This window comes from Nycticebus coucang, chromosome 9 (genome assembly GCF_027406575.1).
Source record: "Nycticebus coucang isolate mNycCou1 chromosome 9, mNycCou1.pri, whole genome shotgun sequence".
NCBI lineage: Eukaryota > Metazoa > Chordata > Mammalia > Primates > Lorisidae > Nycticebus > Nycticebus coucang.
In genome coordinates, this window is record NC_069788.1 from 120281049 (window position 1) to 120306550 (window position 25502).

At 36.7% G+C, this 25502-nt stretch overlaps 2 protein-coding genes across 10 annotated transcripts in view; both read left to right on the forward strand.

Annotated features, from left to right (window-relative positions):
• The window catches only part of ZBTB1 (zinc finger and BTB domain containing 1), a 29082-nt gene extending 4356 nt beyond the window's left edge, over nucleotides 1–24726 (forward strand). For 3 of the 8 annotated variants that reach the window (XM_053601088.1, XM_053601092.1, XM_053601085.1), the window contains exon 2: nucleotides 12281–17186. In XM_053601088.1, the coding sequence (XP_053457063.1) occupies nucleotides 12298–14439 (2142 nt within the window). In that variant the 5' untranslated portion in view covers nucleotides 12281–12297 and the 3' untranslated portion in view covers nucleotides 14440–17186. Of the gene's footprint in view, nucleotides 1–516; nucleotides 1850–2289; nucleotides 3582–7694; nucleotides 7719–12280; nucleotides 17187–21822 lie in introns of those variants that run through there. The other 5 variants (XM_053601093.1, XM_053601089.1, XM_053601086.1 and 2 more) reach the window with 5 other exon arrangements.
• Nucleotides 1–25502, forward strand: part of HSPA2 (heat shock protein family A (Hsp70) member 2) — a 37260-nt gene that overhangs the window by 3521 nt on the left and 8237 nt on the right. The window contains exon 1 of one of the 2 annotated variants that reach the window (XM_053601094.1): nucleotides 14078–14195. The exons of the other annotated variant lie outside the window; for it this stretch is intronic. Within the exon in view, the coding sequence (XP_053457069.1) occupies nucleotides 14171–14195 (25 nt within the window). The 5' untranslated portion in view covers nucleotides 14078–14170. Of the gene's footprint in view, nucleotides 1–14077; nucleotides 14196–25502 lie in introns of those variants that run through there. 2 annotated transcript variants of the gene reach the window in all.

The window sequence follows — 25502 nt, forward strand, 5'->3', positions numbered from 1 at the left end:
AAATTAGAGGAAAGAAGGGCATTAATTGTGCTGTTTCAGACATGGGAGGAATTGATAATTGAGGAAAGGGTGGCAGGGACTAAGTATACTTACAATTTTGGCATATATAGTCATTTGTGTATTAATTATAAGAAATCTTAGTCAAAGTATAGAATCACTTATTCCTTAATTAGTCTGATGTATTTAAGAAGAGTGAGCTGTGAGAAAAGTTGACTTCTAAAAGCAAAGCCCCAAAATAGTGCATAGACATTTAATTACAACATTGGTCATTTGATGATATTGAGGACATGAGTATTTTTTTTTAATTTTTTTTTTTTATTATTGTTGAGAATTCATTGAGGGTATAAGAAACCAGGTTACACTGATTGCATTTGTTAGGTAAAGGAGGACATGAGTATTTTTTACATTATTCTGCCTTTAAGATAGTTTTCAAAATAAAATTTGAAAATTAAGGCGTGGTGCCCATAGCTCAGTGAGTAGGGCACCAGCCACATATCCCGAGGCTGGCGGGTTTGAGCACAGCCTGGACCTTCTAAACAACGATGACAACTACAATAAAAAAAATAGCTTGGCGTTGTGGCAGGCTCCTGTAGTCTGAGCTACTTGAGAGGCTGATGCAAGAGAATCACTTAGGCCCAAGAGTTTGAGGTTGCTGTGAGTTGTAACGCCATGGCACTCTACTGATGGCGACATAGTGAGACACTGTCTCAAAAAAAAAAGAAAGAAAGAAAATTAAGTACTTAAATTAACTGATAAGATTTTCTGTTAGCTATCTGTGTGAGACTCATAGAACCCTTTTAGGGATAACTGAAGAGTCCCCTGCCCACTTTGAATCTGTAGTATGAGGAGAGAGCCTGCCCTAGTGGATAGTGGGAGTCCCTAGATGGAAGGTGAGTTGGGGAAGGGACAGATCATTCTACTTGCGGGATGGGATCATGGTAAGAACTTTTAGATTCAGGAAGAAGGTAACTCTGGGAGGCTTAGAATGTTCCAAAGGTGCTTTCAGTTAATAGTCATGCCCAGAAAGTGTTGGCTGGTTTATAAAAACTGAAACTTAGGGCTTTCAAAAGAGTCCCAGCTTCTACTTAGAAAGTGAGCAATTTGGGGCAAAACAACCACTGAATTTGTTTCTTCATTTTCAAAATGAGAATAACAAAAAAAAAACCTATTCAGGGTGGTTATGAGAAACAGTTGTGTGATATTTGGGGAAATGATTTATAAATTTTCAGCCACTATAAAGTTGCCATGGTTAAAATAATAAAAAATTGATTGACTACTTGAACATTTATGCATTAAGAAACTCCTCAAATATAAACTAGATATCAGGCAGTTAGAGGTTCAGGGGTTATGGTAATTACTAAGACAATGCCGTGGTCTCAAGGAGCTTGCGGTAACACAGAGTCAAATAATTGTATTACCTGCCTGGAATGTGTTGATAGATATAGCATTCCAGTTTGGATAATACATTATTTGTCACCCTGTAGTTGTATTAGTTGTCTTGGCAGGACATCAGAGAGGCATCTGCCTCACCCAAAGATCAGAAAGAACTTCCCAAAGAGAGTGAGCCAGACATGGAAAAAATTCTAACCAAAGGGAATAGCATGTGTGAAAATAGAACGGTTTTTGCCATATTAGGTTGTTTGGGATGAGGGGGAATCTTAGATTTAAGGCTTAAAAATGGAATTAACTTTTTTATATAAACATTTTTTCTTTTTTTTTTTGGAGACGGTCTCTTTCTGTTGCCTGGGCTAGAGAGCAGTGGTATCATCATAGCTCACTCATTGCAACCTTAAACTCCTGGGCTCAAGCAATCTGCCTGCCTCAGCCTCCTGAGTAACTGGGATTACAGGTGCACACCATCACACCTTGCTAATTTTTCTCGGCTTTTTTGTCTGTCTTTCTTTCTTCCTTTTCTTTCTTTCTTTTTCTGCAACTTATTTCCTTCAGTATTACCAATTTTTCTGTTTTTTGTAGAGATCAAGTTTCACTATGCCATTCAGTCTGATCTTGAACTCTGGGCCTCAAAATCCTCCTACCTTGGCCTCCCAAAGTGCTGAGATTATAGGCATGAGCCACTGTACTCAGCTGTGAACACACTTTTTATGATGCTTTTTGTTGGTTTCATTTTGTTGAATTTCAATTAGATGAGAGTGTGATGTTTTCAGGATTTTAGTTTGGATTAAAAAAAAAATGGAGCTGCACAAATGGTAACAATGCCATTAAAAAAATGCATAGGATCTGCTGAATGAAGGAAGCTGGGGTAATTCCTCCCATCATCATAGAGAGAGCTGCCTCATTCATTAACATTTACTGAATATTTATGTTCCAAAGAAATGAATAAGCCAAAGTCCTCACCTTCAAGTTGCTCAAAATCTAGTGGGAGAGACCAACACATACATAATTATAGTAGCCAGTTCTTTTTTTAGCATTTACTCTGTGACATACACTACCTCACTATAACTTTAAAAGCTAGGAAGTATTACTATCCCTTTTTAAGTGAGAGAGTTGAGGCACAAATTGATGAAGCAACCTTCTCAAGGTCATACACTTCAATAAGTGGCAGAGCCATTATTTGAACCCAAGCAGTGTGGTTAGTCTGTGCTTTAAATGCCCACTTTATGTAACTGTTGTGATGATTAAAATTTAATGTAGTAAGTGTAGAATAAGGAGAAAATACATAGTGATAGCAAAACCTAAAATAGTGGGAGAGGAAGGTGTTTACAGAGGCTTTCTGCAGGAGGTAATAAACTGATTCTTAATGATACATGGAGTTTCAGACAAAAGAACCAGCCAATCAGCATGAGAAAAGCGTAAGAAGTATGTGCAGTATATTGGAGGTGTGTATGGAGTGGGGTGAGGGCTGTGACAGGCAGTTTTATGTTGCTTGAAGTTGGGAGCAGGAAGTAGCCAAACACGTAAGTAAAATTAAATGGGTGGGCACGGAGGGCATTGTACACCACTCTATGAAGTCTGTCACCTGAGATATAGTGGGGGGAACCATGCTTAGACCAAAAGCATGGTTTGATTTTTGTTCTTCATGAATCATCTGAGTTTGAAGTATGGATTTGAGGAACTAGTTATGGAGCCTGCTGTAATAACTTGTGATCAAAGAGGCCTCATAAGGGCAGGGAAGGCAGATGTCCCTAGAGGAGCAAATTTGAGAAATACTCAGTAGGCAAATTGCCAAGACTTAATGCTTGATTATGAGAGAGAAGTTCCATTAGACTCCTAAGTAACCTGGGTGATGGTGCATGGTGGTGGCATCTGATGAAGAATACAGAGGAGGAGCAGCTTTAGAGTCAGTACTTTGGGATAAACAAAAATTCTATAAAGTGAACCCTAAGAATACAAACCCCAAGTGCAAAAAGGGACTTCCTGGTGAAGTTTTTGTTGTTGTTTTTGAGCTGAGAAGAGCCTCCTGTTTATATAATGCCCTCTGGTGGTCAGAAGGCTCTTTGCTACCTCTTCAGGATGAATGGATCAAAATGTGATTTTCTGGATTACATACTTTTCCTGTTCCACTTCTGGAGGGAGAGAAGAATATTCCAGGAGCCACTATATTCCTTCTGCTTTCTGTGTAGGTAAATCCATTTCCTAGTCCTATAATGCAGCTGAACTACAGAAACATCTCTTATTTATAAGTTATTTGGTTGGCAGCCTTGGTTACCCAGTGCCCTGGCATGAAGTAAAGGAGGAAGGCAGTTTAATCACCTGTTAACTAACAAAGGTCTAGAATTAAAACCTTATATGTTACTCATAGAGCCCTTCTGTAAGTCCTCAAGAAAATTAAATTATGTAGATTCAGTTTCAGTGAGTTGTCTTATTTCACAGCCCATAAAAGATTGAAACACTGGGCAACAGGAGAGTAGCACAACTTTTAGAAGTGACAGCTGTTGGCTTGACCAGCAGGGAGATGAAAAAATACCAACCAACTACAGTCTCTAAAAGCATACAGGTGGAGGCCATTTTGTGTAGATTCAAACAGTCCTTGCAGATTTGAAGAGCTCCTATATTTCAGCAAAACATAATTGATGCATAGGAGAAAACACAGCTGGGGATGCTGTATGTGTAGGCTATAATTAAGAGTAATATGAAAAGTGCTAGATGGAGGAGACCCAGGTCTTATCTGACAGATGCTAAAACTTTGTGACTGTGAACATATCACTTCTTAGGGACTCAGTTTGCTTTCTGGTCTATAAAGCAGTGGGTTGAACTTGATCATTTCATAAAATTCTATAAACTGTTCACAATGATGACATTAATATTTTTGAAAAATTGTATTATGCTTGGATTGAAAAGGCAAAGAAACATTTGTCATCTCTAACATGTAAGAGATGATAAGCAAGGAGATGGAAAAATACCAAACTCACCCCTTGTGAGGAGTATTATCCCAATTTTATAGATGAGAAAAGCAGTCTGAGAGGTAAAGAAATTTCCTTATAGCTAAATAAGTCACAGTGAGCTTGTATTCAAATCTAGCAGTAGACACTAGGTCCTGGGCCCTTTTAAAAATACTTTTATTTGAAAAATAGCCAGGTGGTGTGGCCAGCACCTGTAGTCCCAGCTACTAGGGAGGCTGAGGCAAGAGAATCACTTGAGCCCAAGAGTTTGAGGTTTCTGTGAGCTATGATGCTACAGTACTCTACAGAGGGTGACAAAGTGAGACTCTGTCTCAATTTTATAAAAAATTCTTTCATTTGACAAGCATGTATTAAGAGCCAACTGTGTGGGAAGAGTGTGCTAGGCACAAGGAACACAAAGGCCATTAAGCCTTGTCCCTGTCCTTGAAGGTTTAGTACAGTAGGCATTGCTGTACCATACTGCTCCTTGGATCTCTGTCAGGGCTGATGATACAAGTAATACTACAGCACTGTTAGGATTAATGCACAGCTATACTATAGTTTTAGGCATGAGCATAAAATCAAGTCCCCATTTATAGCACAGTTTCTATGTTCCAAGTTGCAAATAACTTAAAGTTTGGAACATAACCAATTATAATTTCAGAACATTCCGTACTAAGTACTGAATTTAGAGTATAATACCTAGCCAGAATGCCTGGTGTAAATAGTGAATAAAATTTTCTATACTTGATCTTGTCTGTCATTTAAGTGTCTTGAAGTAAAACCTTTTATCTTTAAGAACCACTCCAACTGGTTATTTTTAGAAGTTTCAAGGAGAAACCTAAAATATTTCATCAGTTTTAGAGATTGGACTCTATACCCTGGAAAATGGTATTCTAGGGAAGAATTTTGTCAATGTGACAAAAATCTTCAAGGCCATGATCTTGGGCTCAAGAGTTGCATTGTTTGTGTTCTTATCCTAAGAAGTCCTCTCTTTGTGACATTAGGAAGGTTATATAACACTGTGGCCGGGTGCCGTGGTTCATGCCTCCCAGAGTGCCATGATCTATAATAAAGATTTTTATTATCTACAGTAAGGCCTAGGCAGGTGGATTGCTTGAACGCACGAGTTTGAGACCAGCCTGAGCAAAAGGGAGATCCTGTGTCTACTAAAAAATGGAAAAACTGGCAGCACCAGTGGCTCAGTGGGTAGAGCACCAGCCACATACACCAGGGCTAGTGGGTTTGAACCCAGCCTGGGCCAGCTAAAACAACAATGACAACTGCAACAACAACAAAACAAAATAGCCAGGCTTTGTGGCGGATGCCTGTAATCCCAGCTACTTAGGAGGCTGAGGCAAGAGAATCACTTAAGCCCAAGAGTTTGAAGTTGCTGTGAGCTGTGACACCTCGGCACTGTACCCAGGGCAACAGCTTGAGACCCTGTCTCAAAACAAACAAACAAAAAAAAAAAAAAAACAAAAACTGAGGCAAGAGGATCGCTTGAGCTGAGTTGGAGGTTGCTGTGAGCTGTGACACCATGGCACTGTATACCCAGGGCAACAGCTTAAGACTCTGTCTCAATAAAAAAACCAAAACACTGTGTGCCTTTGTTTTTTAATGTGGAAAATGGTCCTTATAATAGGATCTACTTTGTAGAGTTTATTATGAGAATTAAATGCAAAAATGATGTACACACATACATGTATGTACAGGTATATATTTGTAATATATATGCGTACAAGATAGAGATATATATTATGTCTAGTATATGGCATGGCTTAACAAATGTTAGCTATTTGTATTATTATTGTATTAGAGTTGTCATTTACCCTACCTTCATAACCTTCATCTACCAGCCCAGTAAAACAGATCTACCTTCTCTCCTACTACATTTCCAGCCAAGCTCCTGTGTTCCCTTCCCCAATTATTTACATCCATACTTATACAAGTACCTGAAGTGCTTGTCCCCTTGCTTTCTGTTTTTCTGTGTCCCACTGGTTCATCAAGGCATCACTCAAATCTTATACTAAGTGTCCCTTCTAAAACCTTTTAGTATAATTCATGCTTTTCTTCTTCTAAACTCTTCCTGAACTTTATTCAATATAATTTAGCACTTAATTGTTCTCAAATTATTTGTTTTAGATTTAATCCCCCAGATATAATTATTATACACCATCCTTCACACGCCAGTGCTTTATCCAGTGTTAGGAACATTGTAGTTATTTAATACATTCTGTTATTCTGTTGTTAAAGCATGAGAGAATCCTTTCATTACATTTCAGGCTTTTAAAAAAGTCTAATCCTTGAATTAAATACATACATGTATATTCATTCATGTAAGACACAGAAATAGGTGAAAGGAAATAAATATATATACACACATAATCTCCCTTGAGATACAGGGGGAATTGTAAGTAATTCAGAGATTGGCATCTGAATTGGGAATCTGATGCCAAGCTGTTCTCCTTAAAGAGGTTATGCAAATCATTTCAGATGCCTCTGTGGCAATGGAAGTCTATGATACAATTTAGAGGCTGGTTATTTGCCTTAACAGTCACTTCAGAATTCCTTTAAGTTAACTTCTTCATTCACATAAGTGCTTATTTATAGACCCTTAAATTATCATTTGACCAAGGCTGAAGGAAAGGAAACTTCCAGCAAAACTGTTATTTCCAATTTAAGAGATCTGGCAATGGAAGAAAAGTATTTTTGAAATCTTACTATGTCAGTGAGAAATAGCTTACACAGTATAACTTAGGGAACACATCTATTGAATAAACCTAGATGGACATGTACAGATAAAACCACGTTACAGATGAAGAGTTCAGATGAGGGTAGTCGCTTGAAATAGCACCTGGCCAACAATATATTAAGAATTTATGCCCAGTCCTTGTTTAGCCTTTATGTAAGACTATACTGCATAGTACCAAGGAAGGGCTTTATGGTGGTTAGTACCATTTCGATGATCAAGAGTCCTTGTTCTGCAGTCCTACTGCATATACTAACAAAGCTAACTATGCCCTCATACGTTTTTAATAGCCCTAGGTCTTCTATAAAAAAGAATGTTGGACTAGATTATATCTCTTTAAGCTCTTAAAGTCTATGAATTTCTAAATAATATAATAGGCCTGGCAAGGTGGCTCACATCTCTAATCCTAGCACTCTGGGAGGCCGAGGTGAGTGGATTCCCTGAGCTCACGAGTTTGAGACTAGCCTGAGCAAAAGTGAGACCTCGTCTCTAAAAATAGCTGGGCGTTGTGGTGGGCGCCTGTAGTCACAGCTACTTGGGAGACCGAGGCAAGAGAATCACCTGAGCCCAAGAGTTTGAATTTGCTGTAAGCTATGACGCTACAGCTCTCTATTGAGAGTGACAAAGTAAGACTCTGTCTCCAAAAAAATAATAATACGCTTAATCTGTTTGGTTTTTAAATTTGAGATGAGTTAGTAAGCATTTTCAAACTAAAATTTTAAAAATCCAGTGTAACGGGCAGCGCCTGTGGTTCAGTGGGTAGGACGCTGGCCCCATATACCGAGGGTGGCTGGTTCAAACCCAGCCCCTGCCGAACTACAACAACAAAAAAAAGCGGGGCGTTGTGGCAGGCACCTGTAGTCCCAGCTACTTGGGAAGCTGAGGCAAGAGAATTGTCTAAGCCCAGGAGTTAGAGGTTGCTGGGATCTGTGTGAGCCACGACACTCTCCAAAAAAAAAAAAAAAAGCCAGTGTAACATTTTTTGGATTACCCAACTCCTTATTCTTGCTGGAGTACCGCATACTGAGTATCCTTTAGCCTTAGGGAATACCTGGCAGTATATAGCTGGCGGTCCTCCGGATCCAAAAGTCATTAAGTCCTTTGAATCACATTTGAAGTTTTAGCACTCAGCCCAGCCCTTGACTTCTAGCTGTGATAAACTTTGTCCTATCAGTGATGCACCTAGTAAGAGAAACAAAAGCAATCAGATTCACTTATAAAAGCAGAGACAATTGAAGTATAAGCAACCTTTTATTTAAAACATTTTACACATACACATTACATGTAATGTTCATTAAATTTTTTTGTTAGTGTCATTAAGGATGTCAAAAAAATGAAGAAAGAGCAAGCTTCCTGGCTTGGTGCCTGTAGCACAGTGGTCACAGCGCCAGCCACATACACCGAAGTTGGCGGGTTTGAACCCAGCCCAGGCCAGATAACAATGACAACTGTAACAAAAAATAGCCAGGCATTGTGGTAGGCGCCTGTAGTCCCAGCTACTCGGGAGTCTGAGGCAAGAGAATTGCTTAAGCCCAAGAGTTTGAAGCTGCTGTGAGCTGTGATGCCACTGCACTCTACCAAGGGCGACATAATGGGACTCTTGTCTCCAAAAAAAAAAAAGGAGAGAGAGAGCAAGCTTCCTTTGGAATTTGAGTAAGATTATTGTTTATTAAAAGTGCATGTGGGCCAGGTGTGATGGTTCACACCTATAATCTCTGGGAAGCCAAGGCATGTGGATTGCCTGAGCTCACAAGTTCGAGACCAGTCTGAGCAAAAATGAGCCTCTCTAAAAATAGCTGGGTGTTGTGACAGGCACCCATAGTCCCAGCTACTTGGAATCACTTAAGCCTAAGAGTTTGAGGTTGCTGTGAGCTGTGACGCCACGGCCCTCTACCAAGGGCAACATAGTTAGACTGTGTCTCAAAACAAAAAAAAAGTACATGTGTTCTAAAAATTTTTAATGCAAAAATCATCTTTAAGGGATAACAAGTTGAAAGCCTTACAGGAATTTAGATCCCTCCTCCTCTGCCCTACCATCCCTCTACCTTTTTTGGTATATTGAGCTTTCTTAAAATACAGCTTTTCTGAATGGGTGTAACAAAAAGTTGCTGGTACATAAGTGTGAATGATTGCTATTAAAATTACCTAAAGTCAGTTTTACTCAGAGAACTTGGACATTTGCATAATAATGTTGCTTATAATAACAATTGTAAGTCATTCTAGAAACTGTTAGGAATAAAAATTAGATACAGCACTTGTTTAGCTTCCAGCTTTCAGGGTGTGGGGGGAGATAGGAGTATAGACGTGAACCTCGTTCTCCCCCACTATAGCCCATAGCCTTCTTCCATAGAGTGGGCATTGTACTGAGCACATGGTGAATGAAATCACTGTTCCAGGAAAAGCCAAAATTATCCTTAGTTATCATTATCCTCTAAATAAATCTGTTTCATTTTTGAACTACTCTTTTTAATAGAAAGTATTTTGGGGGGTGTAATATCTATCCCCCTGTCCTTCTCTAGAATTTATTACTCATTAAAGGTCTCTCTGAATCTTATAAAAATAACTATCCATCTTTTTTTTTACCTTTTGAATAAGGTTCTGTTGTGTGGATTTGTTTTAGATATGTCTCATTACAACATAATTTTGTATCCTGTTTTAAACAGAGTCTCCCTCTGTTACCCTGGGTAGAGTACCATGGTGTCATCAATATAGCTCACAGCAACCTTAGTCTCTTGAGTTCAAGTGATCCACTTACCTTAGCCTCCTAAGTAGCTGAGACTACAGGCACCTACCACGATGCCTGGCTAGGTTTTCTTTCTTTCTATTTTTAGTAAGATTGTTGGGTGTCTCACTCTTGCTTAGGCTGGTCCCAAACTCCTGAGCTCAAGGAATCCTCCCACCTTGGCCTCCTAGAGTGCTAGGATTACAGCTGTGAGCCACCATGCCCAGCCATGAGCGTGGTGCCTGGCCTTGTATCCTGTCTTTTTTTGACTCTGTCCTGAAGATTTTTCCCTCTCTCTTCTTTTATAATTCATTTATAATTTCTAAAGGCCACATGACAGTGAATAAAATAGATTTGCCTTAATTTACTTAACCACTCCCTTTCTACCAGGCGTTCAAATTATAAATAACACATTGATGAGTATCTTTGTGCATACATTGCTTTTTATATTTAGGTACATGTGGAACATGGTTCCTCACAATTTTGTACAGATATCTTGAATTACAGAGGTTTGAAGTACTGCACCTACTTGAAACACTTAATCTGGCTTCCAGAAAAAGCATAGTGGTTGCAATTTTAAGAAGGCAGCAGGTCTCTTTATAAGCCACCTTCATTTCACCAGGCCTATATGTCTGGCATTGGAACCTTGATGTCTTTGCAGTGACAGGATAGGCCTGTAGGTAGTGAGAAAAAGGATATGTGATCCATATCTGATCTTGAGGAACAGATAAAGAGCAAGTAGAAGTAAATAAACTTACATGCTCTCTTAAGTACTACTAAGAGGAGTTGAAGAGCTTTGGGACTAAAGTATGAACATTTTATTTCTCTGAACAGCTTGTTAAATGTTCTTTTTAAGTTAAAATTGCATAGGAACTTGTTTTTAAAGTAGAAGATAGCTTTATAAAGATTAAAAATTAAGGCTAAAATTGGATCTTATTTTGGTTTTGTAATATAATACATAGGACTTATAGTGCTTTTAATATTTTCCTCTCCTTTATCCAAAGTCAGTACATTAAAAAAAATATGTGGTGTCCACCAATGTTGTTAAGTGGAGAAAACTAGCTGTAGAAAGGTACAGGTAGTATGATACCATTTAGGTTAAAAAATACAAGTGCAAAACTGTTCCTGGTACAAAATATGCTATATTTGGAGGAGTTACCTCTAGGAAGAGATATATGACCTGCGATGTGTTTTTATTTTTTATACTTCTGTGTTTGAATTTTTTGCAATGAGCATGTGTTATGTGTACTTTTGTATACTTTTTTAACAATTAAAAAATGGAAGAAAAATGCATACTCTTAAGTATAGATAATTCCCTCCCTAGTAAACTGACTGCTTCATACCCTAAAGTATGTGCCAAGCAATTTGAGACATAGTCTAACTCTGTAGAATTATTGCTTCTCAAATAATTCAAGAAAAGAGAAAGGCGCTAATCAAGCTTACTTGTTTGATGCCATTTCTATATCATCTAGTAAGGTTTTTTTTAAGGTAGAGTTTTTTTATGGAAAATTTCAAACATATACAAAATAGAATTATACTTATCTCCAGTTTCAATAGTTCTCAACACATGGCCGATCTGGTATCATCTACAGCTCCCACACACAACCCATTTATCTGGAAACATATCTCAGGTATTTCATCTATAAATTCTTCAGTATGTGTTACACCTAGAAGGACTCTTTTTGAACATAACCAAAATACCCTTATCACACTTATAAAATGAACTAAATAGGTCCTTAATGTCAATAATCTAAAAAGTTTTTAGTACTCTATAATCTATTTATTAACTTTCAGTTTAAATTACTACCTTATTTACTCTCATTGTTCATATCCTTCAAATAATTTTAAACTATCTTTTTCCTTTCAAGTTTAGTATACATTTCCCCCAGAGTTGCAATGAAACCAAAATTATAGTTTTTGTTTTTCATGCCTTTGTTCAATATGAAGAATCTGAATAAATGGCTGAGTATCTTCATCTTCAAATTTAAAGAATTCAGGTATATATTACTGAGTTTTACTACATTAGAATGGAAAGCTATTCTTTTTTTTTTTTTTTTTGATCAGAAACCGTCTTGATCTGTCACCTGGGCTAGAGTGCAGTGGCATCATTAGAGTCCAGAGCAACCTCAAACTCTTGGGCTCAAGTGATCCTCCTGCCTCAGCCTCCCGAGTAGGTGGAACTATAGGCACCCTGTACTGCTCCTGGCTAATTTTTCTACTTTTTGTAGAAATGGGGTAGGGTCTTGTTCTTGCTTGGGCTGGTCTCAAGCTCCTCATCTCAAGCAATCCTCCTGCCTCAGCCTCCCAGAGTCCTAGAATTACAGGCATGAGCCACAGTATCGAGTCCTATTCATATATTGATTATATAACAACAAAGCCATAGATGTCACTAATGATGATAAAAATTACTTTTTCCAACTACTTTTCTGACATCTTGTCTTACTTTAATATTTTTGTTTTACATAGGTCTCTAATTATAGAAGATGGCAAAGCCCAGCCACAGCAGCTACGTCCTTCAGCAGCTAAACAATCAAAGAGAATGGGGTTTTCTCTGTGACTGTTGTATCGCAATTGATGACATTTACTTTCAAGCACACAAAGCAGTTCTAGCTGCCTGCAGCTCCTATTTTAGAATGTTTTTCATGAACCATCAGCATAGTACTGCACAACTGAATCTAAGCAACATGAAAATTAGTGCAGAATGTTTTGATCTCATTTTGCAATTTATGTATTTAGGAAAAATTATGACAGCTCCCTCCAGTTTTGAGCAGTTTAAAGTGGCAATGAACTACCTACAGCTGTACAATGTTCCTGACTGCTTAGAAGACATACAGGACTCAGATTGTTCTAGTTCAAAATGTTCATCATCTGCTTCCAGCAAGCAGAACAGCAAAATGATATTTGGGGTAAGAATGTATGAAGATACTGTGGCTAGAAATGGCAATGAAGCCAACAGGTGGTGTGCTGAGCCAAGTTCAACGGTAAATACACCACATAATAGAGAGCCTGATGAAGAGTCTTTACAATTAGGTAATTTTCCTGAACCATTATTTGATGTATGTAAAAAAAGTTCTGTGTCCAAATTATCTACTCCAAAAGAACGTGTGTCACGACGCTTTGGGCGGAGTTTTACCTGTGATAGCTGTGGATTTGGCTTTAGCTGTGAAAAATTATTAGATGAGCACGTGCTAACCTGTACTAACAGACATTCATACCAAAACACAAGATCTTACCACAGAATAGTAGATATCAGAGATGGAAAAGACAATAACATCAAAGCTGAATTTGGTGAAAAGGATTCCTCTAAAACATTTTCAGCACAGACAGACAAATACAGAGGAGACACAAGCCAGGCTGCTGATGATTCAGCTTCAACCACTGGAAGCAGAAAGAGTAGCACAGTGGAGTCTGAAATGGCCAATGAAGAAAAAAGCAGAGCTGCTGAGAGGAAAAGAATCATCATCAAGATGGAGCCAGAAGATATTCCTACAGATGAACTAAAAGACTTTAACATCATCAAGGTTACTGATAAAGACTGCAATGAATCCACTGACAATGATGAATTAGAAGATGAACCTGAAGAGCCATTTTATAGATACTATGTCGAAGAAGATATCAGCATTAAAAAAAGTGGTAGGAAAACTCTAAAACCTCGCATGTCCATAAACACCGATGAGAGTGGTGGTTTAGAAAGTATTAGGCCCCCTAACAATAGCAGTCCAGTACAAGAGGATACTGAAAACGCATCTTGTGAGCTGTGTGGCCTCACAATAACTGAGGAGGACCTGTCATCTCATTACTTAGCCAAACACATTGAAAATATCTGTGCATGTGGTAAATGCGGACAAATACTTGTCAAGGGTAGACAGCTTCAGGAACATGCGCAAAGATGTGGAGAACCCCAAGATCTGACAATGAACGGGTTAGGAAATACTGAGGAGAAAATGGACATGGAAGAGAATCCCGATGACCAGTCTGAAATAAGAGATATGTTTGTTGAAATGTTGGATGATTTTAGGGACAATCATTACCAGATAAACAGTATCCAAAAAAAGCAGTTATTCAAGCATTCAGCCTGTCCTTACCGATGTCCTAATTGTGGCCAGCGTTTTGAAACTGAGAATGTAGTGGTTGAACATATGTCTAGCTGCCTAGATCAAGATGTGTTTAAGAGTGCCATGATGGAAGAAAATGAAAGAGATCATAGACGAAAACATTTTTGTAATCTGTGTGGAAAAGGATTTTATCAGCGGTGTCATTTAAGGGAACACTATACCGTCCATACAAAGGAAAAACAATTTGTTTGTCAGACATGTGGAAAGCAATTTTTAAGAGAACGTCAGTTGCGACTGCACAATGACATGCACAAAGGCATGGCCAGGTATGTCTGTTCCATTTGTGATCAAGGAAACTTCAGAAAACATGACCATGTACGGCATATGATTTCTCATTTATCTGCTGGTGAGACTATATGCCAGGTCTGCTTTCAGATATTCCCAAATAATGAACAGTTGGAGCAGCACATGGATGTTCATCTGTATACATGTGGAATATGTGGAGCAAAATTTAATTTGAGGAAAGATATGAGATCACATTATAATGCCAAGCATTTGAAAAGAACCTAAGTGATTTTGCTACTGTATTAATGTTTAGAGGATAGCAGACAAAACACCAAAGCTAAAGATATGGCTATTTAGAAATTGATTTTATAAGATGAATTGTTGGAAGAAATCTCAAGGCCCTTTTACCTTTAATATTTTTGTTTTGGATCTTAAGTATTTACATTTTAGGTGTTAAATGTTTATAATTTTTATTGTTTCTTAATAGAATTCATTGTTTTTAGTTTTTCTTAGCTATGATTAAAATTACTTTTAAATGTAGACTACAAGTGGTTGTTACCCCTTCAATGACTATTAAACTTTAGTTTTTTATCAATAAGGTTATGAGTTCACTATTTCTATGTGTTTCTTTTTAAAGGTTATCCCATGAAATTTTAAACCCAACATCATTGGCCATTCCTGCTTATATTTTTAAAATTCCTTAAAGTAATTATTTGAAACTACCCCATTCACTTTTAGGATTTTGGTTTTTGTTTTCCAGTTGAACAGTGAGTTAGCTACTATTTATTCTCCCTATTATCAACAAAATTCATATTTTTAAATTGACAAACTTATTAGGCAAGTTAGGTGCACTGATTCTAACCTTCAAGGTTGACATGGGCTCAAACTTGGCCTAAAAAGATTGATGGACCAGAGGAAATCTTATAAATGATTATTTCCTATATTTGATAAAATATTATCATTTAATAATCACACTTAAAACTTACATTAAGTGTAAATCTCAATGACTTTTCCCTACTTGAAAAATTAGTGGGGATAAGCCATTTTGTTTTGTGATATTAAATTTAACTATGATAGTTAATTAAAAAAGACATATATTCATTAAAAATATTTTAATTTAAAACATTCTGATTTCTAAAGTGTGTTAGTTTAGCAACTATTTTTGTTTATAAATAGAATTTAATAGCTCTCTAGGAATATGACATCTAAAAGAAAATGATTTTTTCACCTTTAAAATTACATAATTTTGGAACTTTGAGATTGAGAAAGTTGCCATGTATATCAAATCTAATAAAAGAAAGAAATCAATTATAAATCTGTTTTTTCTATAAAAGAATGCACAAAAAAGGTCTTGTATCTTATATTTAAGATTTGGAGAAAATGTGTTTTAGCAAATTATAGTTTATCACCAGGCTTTTTTTTTTTCTATAAAGGACTACAAAATTTGAGGACTATAAAATAATCACAGAGCACATACATGGAAACAGTTTGTCATTTTTCAGTTAAAGTAGTGTTGTTAGTTGTTGCTGACATAGGGTCTACATTAATTACATGTGAATTAAAACACTGGCACCACCAATAAACACGTCTGTTAAATAGAATATCCTTTAATGTGAATTACTTGAAATGTAATACCCTTTTCATTATGAAAGGGATTTTACTTAACTCCTGTATTTAAAAACACAATTTCATAATTATAAACAGTAATTTAATAGCATTGCTCTTTTTGTTCACATCATATTTTTTAAATATGCAAATCATATTTTATATATAGTTTGCCTAAATGAATAAGTTGGCAGGAGAACTGAGACATATTGGCTAGTACAGATTTAGTTGAAATTATTAGAGCACAGCATGAGCTCAGAGATTTGTAGGGTTATGTTGCAGTGTTAGGATAGGAATAGCACAGAAATCAGTACAGAATTAAAATAATGTGAACAGGGGAAATATACAAAAAAAAATGAGAAGTCAGGAATTTTTCTAAAAAGCTACATAGCAGAAAAAGTAGGAAAAAAGATCCATCCTAATTTGGATATAGTTCATCAAGTAATGAAATCTGAAACAATTTAAAATGAAATATGGTATATGCATTACTGATAGAAACTGATAAAAGTTCTCTAACCCAGAGAGTTGTACTACGGAGAGTAGTATAAAGAGATAAGATAAACCAAATTTCTAAACTACAGTATACAATATTTTAATAGACATAATTTTCTTTGAGATCAAGACCCTCATCAAAATTTCTGTTGCAATGACTTTCCCATCACTAAAGAAATTGGGCTTTTCCTAAATACTACCACTGTTAGGATTATTTATTCCATTAGGAAAGGGTGTTAATTTAGTGTTTTGATGTGTAATAACAGCCAGCAATTAGCAAGCAAATACATAAACATTAAACAGTCTAATTTTAGATTTGAGATGGTCATAGTTTTAGAAAGCCACACTTAAGAATGTTTTTTCCTATTTTCATGTTAAGTAGGACACAACTTTTTGTATTTTGGAACTAGCTACAGGGCAAAATAGGCTTCTAAGAGGAATATACCATTTTCTTTGTAATGGCTGTTTGCCTATTAAATTTAGAATGAAAAATACCCAACACTTCTCTCCAACCTAGTTTCCTTTCACCTCCCTCTTTTCTGGGTGGAGCTACAAAGTGCAACTCCTTATTGCTACTTGCCCTCCTGGGTTTTGAAGGCAGTGAATCAAGGTTGTGGAAGCTCTTTGCTCTTCTGCCTTTGTAACTAACCATGTGTTTACTCTCCAAATCTAAAATTGAAAGGAAAACCTAGATATAGTAGAATCAAGTTCCTCTTCCTGTCTCTCAAACACAGTGAGATGCTTTTTCTTAAAGACCCTTTTATTCTAAACAGCAGGAAAACCTGGAGGAATGCTTAACAATCTTGCCTTAAGTACCAGTACAGTGTGTTCTATAATTCTTTAGTAAATAGGAGTAGTAATCTCAGAAATGAATAAAGCCCAGCCAACGCAGCTATAGATTAGGACTCAGAAATTTGCCTTACTCTTAATATTTTCAGAGACATGACCCACATGAGCAAAAAGGTAAATGGCAAATGTTTAATGTGAAAGCAATTAATGGTTTGAGTACAGGCAAAAATTAGAACAAAAGATTCCATAGGGGCTGGAAATACAAATAATCAAAATAAGGACAGTTTGCTAGAGCAGACAGGACACTAATTAGGAAAAATAAGAAAAATGAAAAATTCTGTAGTTCAGATGTGCGAACAGTATATAAAAATTGAATAAAAAACAATGAACAGATTTCAAAATAATAGGTGAGAGGGGCGGTGCCTGTGGCTCAGTGAGTAGGGCGCCGGCCCCATATACTGAGGGTGGTGGGTTCAAACCCAGCCCCAGCCAAACTGCAAAAATAATAGGTGAGATGGAGTGGGGATTAAAATAATTACAGACAGCCTAATGAAACAATTATTATGAACATGTCGAAGATATGCCTAAGTAAATAATTGAGATACCAACTTTGGAAGAGAGGATGGTGGTGGTTGGCAACTTTCTCCTTGATTAAACAATACTCATTCTTCTGTCATTAAGTTAGGGAACTTCCATATTTGGTATCTGGAAACCCCCCCCCAAAAAAAAATACCAGTTGTAATAATTAAACATAAAACTTGTTAACAAAAAGCTAAATCAGCACCAAAAAAAAAAAAAAAAAAACTGTATGTACTCACATAGTTGAAAATAATAAAATTTGATATACCTAATTTTAACTGGGTTTTTATCATGAATTAAAATTTTAGTTGATTTTTTTTGGCCATTTATATATTTTGATAAGTTCCTCAACCTTCCTCACCACCCCCATCTCCTTTGTAACAAATGCTTTTGGGTGATAAATGCCACTGCTTTGTGGGTGTCCTAGCATTAACATCTAGGATTGCAGGGTACCAAAAACCTCTAGGGAACATATCCTTGTAGAATTCCTACCATATCCTTGATACCTGAGGTGCAGTAAACTGGGAATGATATAGGATGAATGCCAGGAAGCTGAAGCAAGTAGAGTTAAGAACTTGAAGCTGCATCCCAGATTTGGAAACCCATCATCCATCCATCTTAGGGTTCTTCTCACTTAATCCCAGCATCCAGTAACGTACTTCATATACTCTACTACGTGCCTTACATACATAATTCTTATTAATTTTCACAGCTTTATGAGGGTAAGTATCATACTAATTTTCCTGATGGGGGACTGAGGTTCAGATTATTTTACTTAAATCACGCAGCAACTGTATTGAGCTGCAATTTGAACCTAGACCTCTGACTTCCACATTCCTATATGTAACCACTAAGCTACGTACTCTACCTACCAAAAAGCACAAAGGACCTTTTCAGCCTAGGAACGTGATAAAGCTCCTAGGAGACTTGTGTGCTCCTGGTTCGTCTGTCATCTGCTGTGCCTGGTGAGGTAGCTGGTAATAGCAGGTACCCAATTAACATGGTAAATAGTGTGAAAACATGAGTAGAAAACAAAACTTTAAATAGGTCATTCAGAGTGATGTTTTAGAAAGAAATATTAAATGATAGATGTTTTGATTTGCCTTCATTTAAACTTAAAAACATTTAGTGGTATTGTCAGCCATGTTTTGGGTCCACAGTAGGTGTTCAATTAAAAATTAATTTGACTTCAACTTCCATATTTCTATGTCTATGACTTTTTCTTCTATTTCCCCAATTCCTGTCCTTTATGTTTTAACCTCTCCCACCAGTCTCTTTCCTTTATTTGTTGTGAGACTGATGAATTGAAGGATCCAAGTAATATTGAAAAGTATTCTCAAAAAGCAGGATGACAGAATAACCACTTTCCTCTTTTTGCCTTAACATGATTTCAATAAGAAATTCATCATTTCTCTGATGAGAAACAAAAGAACCCCTCCCCCAATTACCATGTTGTGATTGATTTGGTTAAGATTTATAGAACAATCTAAGATTGTATAAAAACAAAAGTTGGTTATTCTAACCACCTGCGATTCAATTTCCAAACAAAAATTTTATGGATTTCTAGGGTAAACTTATAAAGACAGTCTATCATAAAAGAAATGAAAGATAACTTTAGGAAATGATAGACAAGTGCACACCACCCTAACCTAGTAGCAAACTTAAAAAAGTTATTTAAGTTATTAAGTTATTTAACTGAAACAATCTCCCCAAACTAATATTAACTTTATACACTTTAATGATCTGGCTACTATCGACCAAATGTTATTTTTCAAGTGAGAAAAGAAGAGTGAGATAATGAAGATTCATGAACAACGTATAATCATTTAAGCGGTTAAACTAAATAGTAGCAGCTGGTAAACTCATGCTAATTTGGAACCAGTTTACAAACATATTTATATGCACTTGCTTAGTTGAATTTAGCATTAAGAAATGTAAATCTGGGTGGTGCCTGTAGCTCAGGGCGTAGGTGCCAGCCCCATCTACCAAGGGTGGTGGGTTCAAACCTGGCCCTGGCCAAACTGCAACAACAACAACAACAAAAAGTAGCGGGGCAGGGCGGCGCCTGTGGCTCAGTGAGTAGGGCGTCGGCCCCATATGCCGAGGGTGGCGGGTTCAAACTCAGCCCCGGCCAAACTGCAACAACAACAACAACAACAAAAAAATAGCCGGGCGTTGTGGCGGGCGCCTGTAGTCCCAGCTACTCGGAAGGCTGAGGCAGGAGAATCGCCTAAGCCCAGGAGTTGGAGGTTGCTGTGAGCTGTGTGACGCCACGGCACTCTACCGAGGGCAATAAAGTGAAACTCTGTCTCTACAAAAAAAAAAAAAAAAGTAGCGGGGCGTTGCGGTGGGCGCCTGTAGTCCCAGCTACTCGGGAGGCTGAGCCAAGAGAATAACCTAAGCCCAGGAGTTGGAGGTTGCCATGAGCTGTGACACCACAGCACTCTACCGAGGGTGATAAAGTGAGACTCTTGTCTCTTAGTTAAAAAAAAAAAAGAAATGTTAATCGTATTTAAGTTATTCCATTATTCAGGAAAACTAATCATTGAGGTCAATCAGTAGTGTTAGAATTGTTTATCCTTTTTATCAAAACCCACACCAGATCACTAGGGGACAGGAAGCCATTATAATTTCTCATTACTCATTTGCTAACCAAAAAAAGATGGTCAGCAAATGAGAAATGAAGATTATAATTAAATACTTGGCTCTGAATTATATGTATCCGTGTACTTCTTTTTTTTTTTTTTTTTTTGCAGTTTTGGCCAGGGCTGGGTTTGAACCCACCACCTCCAGCACATGGGGCCAGTGCCCTACTCCTTTGAGCCACAGGCACTATATCCATGTATTTTAATCATCGTGTTAAGTGAGAAATCACAGTACAGACCAAAGGATGAAAAAAATTAAGACAATTTTATTTCAGAGTCAGAAATATTAATAATTTCATGTGCGAGAATTTGTCTAATTTTCTACCTATTTGAGAAAGGAATGGAGTTAAAGCCAATACACTTTATAAAGCCCCACTTAAACTTTGTTTAAAAGTTACTATGTTTTTTATTTTACTTAAATAAATTACTCATACAATCAGAATTAGCAGAGCTCATTTTTGGATGATAGAAACATAATTCTAAGCTTCCAGATTATGAAAATCATTTTTTCTTCCAAATGCTTATGTTCCTTGATGCAGGAAAAACATCTTAAACTTTTTTTTTTGAGACAGAGTCTCACAATGTTGCCCTCGGTAGAGTGCCATGGCATCACAGCTCACAGCAACCTCAAACTCTTGGGCTTAAGCAATTCTCTTGCCTCAGCCTCTTGAGTAGCTGGGACTACAGGTGCCTGCCACAACTTCTGGCTGTTTTTTTATTGCATTTGTCATTGTTTAGCAGGCCTGGGCCAGGCTAGAACCCGCCAGCCTCGGTGTATGTGGCCAGTGCCCTACTCACTGAGCTATGAGCACTGAGCCACTATTCATTTTTTTTTAATTCAAAATACATTTTTAAAAAAATTAGAATTATTATTATTAGGGCAAAACATTACTACAAAAAATGTAATTCTACCCATACTCAACTGGGACAGGTTAGGTGGATTATAAAGCATAGGAATTTGTGGGAAAACCCCTCCTCTTCCTTTCTGTGTGTGTGTGTGTGTGCATGTGTGCATTTCATTTTCATTTGCAGAGTACACAACACTTAATATTTGAAGAAAGTAGTGTAAGCATGATGGCTGAAGACAGTTAAAAAGAATGAATTTTTAAATTTGTTTTATCTGTTTCAATTTGAGATTTGCCATCAACAAATAGAATTACATTGTAAAGGTATTTTATTGGAAGGAAAACATGCTTAGCTGCTGCTTCCTTCCCTACTTTCCTCTACTTGTTGCCCTCCTACGTTTATTACATTACACACTTATGTCCCCAACCCATTCTAGCTAAGGCCATGCAAAGAAAATGAAATGTGTCCCCACAGCTGAAGAGTTGTATTAGTAATAACAACACCTTATATTTGAAAGGTACGATGAGTCACATTTGGGAAGTAATTAAATTTAAATTCTAGGAACTATGCTTCTGTTCCCATTCTCTGTTAATAGTGTGCTGGCCTAGTGTCAAAAGCCAAGAAATTTTGACTTAAAATTTGTGTTGTGTCTTGTAGAGCAGTCAACTTACAATATTATTTTTCTTGAGTTTTGTCTTTTTCTGTGTGGCAGTGGTGAAATAGGGCCTTCTAAACCTCTGGAGAAGTGAGAGATCTGAATTTGGAGAGGACATGGGGAAGAATCAATCTTCAGCAGATAATCTTTAAGTGCAGACCCAGGAATATCAGATCTGAAGTGGCACCATCTTTTCTGTCTTCCTGACAAACTTCATCAACCAGTTGCAAAGATCCAAGAAAACTCAGTAAAGATCACTTTGGAATCACTTTATTGTAACAACATTGATTCACAGTGACTCTTCTAATATTTGTGGAAAATATGCTAAAGAAAAGTAACTATAGCCAGGTGCAATGGCTCATGCCTATAATCCTAGCATTCTGGGAGGCCAAGGTGGGAAGATCTCTTAAGGTCAGGAGTTTTAAGACCAGCCTAAGTAAGAGCCAGACCCCATCTCTACTTAAAATAGGAGAATGAGCTGGGCATTGTGGCAGGCGCCTGTAGTCTCAGCTACTTGGGAGGCTAAGGCAAAAGGATAGCTTGAGCTATGAGTTTGAGGTTGCAGTGAGCTAGGTTGATACCACTATACTCAGGGTAACAGAGCTAAATTCTATCTCAAAAAAAGAAAAACAAAAGTACCTAGAAAATTCATATAACTTTAGTGGTTAAATCTACATTAAAGTGAAACATTATATGCTAATTATCTTCAAGGCTCCCTTCTAAAATAAAAGCTTGCTAGGTTACTGTAAATGTATTACAAAGAGATAATCACAAATGTGTATAAACATGTAATTCTAAACTTAAAATAATTAGATTTATAGCTTACATATTATGAAATACAGTTAGGCAATTTAAAAAGTTACACCCAAGAATTAGTTTAGAGTATAAGTAAAAAGAAGTGGGTACAGAGAAAAAAGTTTTAAGACCGATATTTTAAAGAGATAATCTGGCTGCTATTGAACAGATATAACACTTGCCTTTCTTCCTTTTCTACTATATATACCAGTCACATACTTTATTAATGAAGCTCCCTTTCAAGTCTGTTAACTTGAAAGAACAGAACTGGTATTACTTCAATAGTGGTAGATTTGCACAAATCACCCATTATTGTCATATGAAATTGGCAATGTAACCTAATAAGGCAGAATTAATTTGTTACAATGCCATACACAGCTTTCTGATTTCAAAATAAAATTTAAGTATAGAATGAAATGATGACTAAGGCATTTTTTAAAACCTTTCATGGGCCAGGCACAGTGGCTTATGTCTGTAATCCTAGCACTTTGGAGACCTCCTCTCTACAAAAAAATTTTAAAAATTAGCTAGATGTGGTAGCACATGCCTGTAGTTCTAAGCTACTTGGAAGGCTGGGGCAGAAGGATCACTAAGCCCAGGAGTTTGAGACTGCTGTAAGCTGAGATCATACCACTGCACTCCATCCTGAGCAACAGAGCAACATCCTGTCTCTCAAGAAACAAAAAGCAAACAAACAAAATCACAGAGAAATTTAATATTTGGTGATATTTTAACCTGGCTATAAATGCTTTGTTTAACATATATATACACATAAATACATTTCTTAACCATTTGAATTTTATAGCCAAATTACTTATTGTGAACATATGTATAACTTTACTTCTGGTTAACTATGTACTCAATTCCTTATTATTACAGTAGAACCTCCATAGTTGACCATCTCCCTACATTGACCACCTCCTGAAATTGACCTAATTTTCACAGACTGGACACCCACCACATATATGTATCAGTACAGTAGGCCTAGTTCCTTATGTTGACCACCTCCATATGTTGAACAATTTGTTACAGTGCCTTGGGTAGTCAACTTACAGAGGTTCTACTGTATTTGTTTCTTGTGAAATATAAAGATGTTATATATTTGCAGATATGCTTACTTTATGCCTATTCAAATATTTTAGTAAGGAGTTGCAAAAAGATCTCATGTACAGTGTATGCAGAAGTTAATGTTATTTAAAAACCCTAGCTATAAAATAGGATAACTTGAATATTCATTCTAATAATAAGACTAACCAAAAATCATAGAAAGTTCAGTACAATGTGATAGTGGGCATTGGGAAAGAAGGGAGAAGAGAAATCCACTAAAGAGTTCAATTACATGTGAATTCAACTGCTTTAAGAGAAATAAAACAAGCCAAGAAAGGTATTAGAGGCTGAAAAATACTAAAGTTTGTTTCATTTGAGAACACAAAGAAGCATATAGAACTACAGATTTCTAAAAATAAATATTAATAGGAAATAGAAAAGAAAAAGAACATTACCAATAATTACCATTAAAGATGCCAGATCAATATACTAAGGACTCAACAAATAATTTTTGATTGGCTGGTGGAATAAGACTTAAGAAAATGGCTTAAATTTTCACTGTACTAACTACAAATGTAATGAATTACAATAATTATAAATGGTATAAATGCATTCTATAATGAGATTGTTTTCTGTATAATTCTTGGCTCACGTAAAGGCCTTCTGTTATATTTTTAATCCATTGTTTTTATCTAATAAAATCTCCTCCTCTATGTTCAGAAGTTAAATTGTCTGCATATTACTTTTATTTATACTGTAATTTTTTTCAACCTGGCCCTTTAAAAATAATGTTAGTCTAAAACTTACCAACTCGGCTAAGGCCCCAGCCACATACACCTGAGCTGGCGGGTTCAAATCCAGCCTGGCCCACCAAACAACAATGACAGCTGCAACCAAAAAATAGCCGGGCATCATGGCAGGCGCCTGTAGTCCCAGCTACTTGGGAGGCAGAGGCAGGAGAATCACTTGAGTCCAGAAGTTGGAGGTTGCTGTGAGCTGTCATGCCATGGCACTCTACCCAGGGTGACGGCTTGAGGCTCTGTCTCAAAATAAATAAATAAATAAATAAAAATAAAACTTATCAACTCCTTCCATCCTCTAATACTAAAATAATAAAGTATCTGATATTCCTAATTATGGCATTCCCACATAGCTTAAGAACACTAAGAGAATTCAACAAGCTAAAATTCTTGTTGCCAAATTCTGATTTCTTTCAATATAGAAGAATTATTGGAAAAGTACTATAATCTAAGGGCAAATATGACAGCAACAAATTAGTTGGGTTTCTTTCTTAATATACAAAGAAGTAATTATAAAAACCTGCTGATACAGTATTGAGCTCTTTCAGAAAGTTAATTCATTTATGATTCAGAGAAATAACTGCTTTGCCAGTATAATTCACTTTTTTAAAATGTTCAGTTTAAGAATTTAAGAAGTATTAACAATAATGACATTCTGAATCTGATTCTCTTAAGTACAGGACTTTTTCCAGGTCATTTCAGACTATTCTACTTTTTCCGGGTCATTTCAGTACTAACCTTAAAACTTAAATAGGCACAATTTGTCCGCTATTATAGAAAAGAAGTGAATCTATAATAGCAGACAAATTGTCTCTTTCATACCAAGCATGGTAGTGTCTTATCCCAGCTTACTGTGTATCTACAATTTAACTTTTTTTTTTTTTTTTTTTAGAGACAGAGTCTCATTTTGTCACCCTCGGTAGAGTGCTGTCGAGTCACAGCTCACAGCAACCTCCAACACTTGAACTTAGGCAATTCTCTTGCCTCAGCCTCCTCAAGTAGCTGGGACTACAGGCATCTGTCACAATGCCCGGCTATTTTTTTGTCACAGTTTGCCTGGGGCAGGGTTGGAACCCACCACCCTCCATATATGGG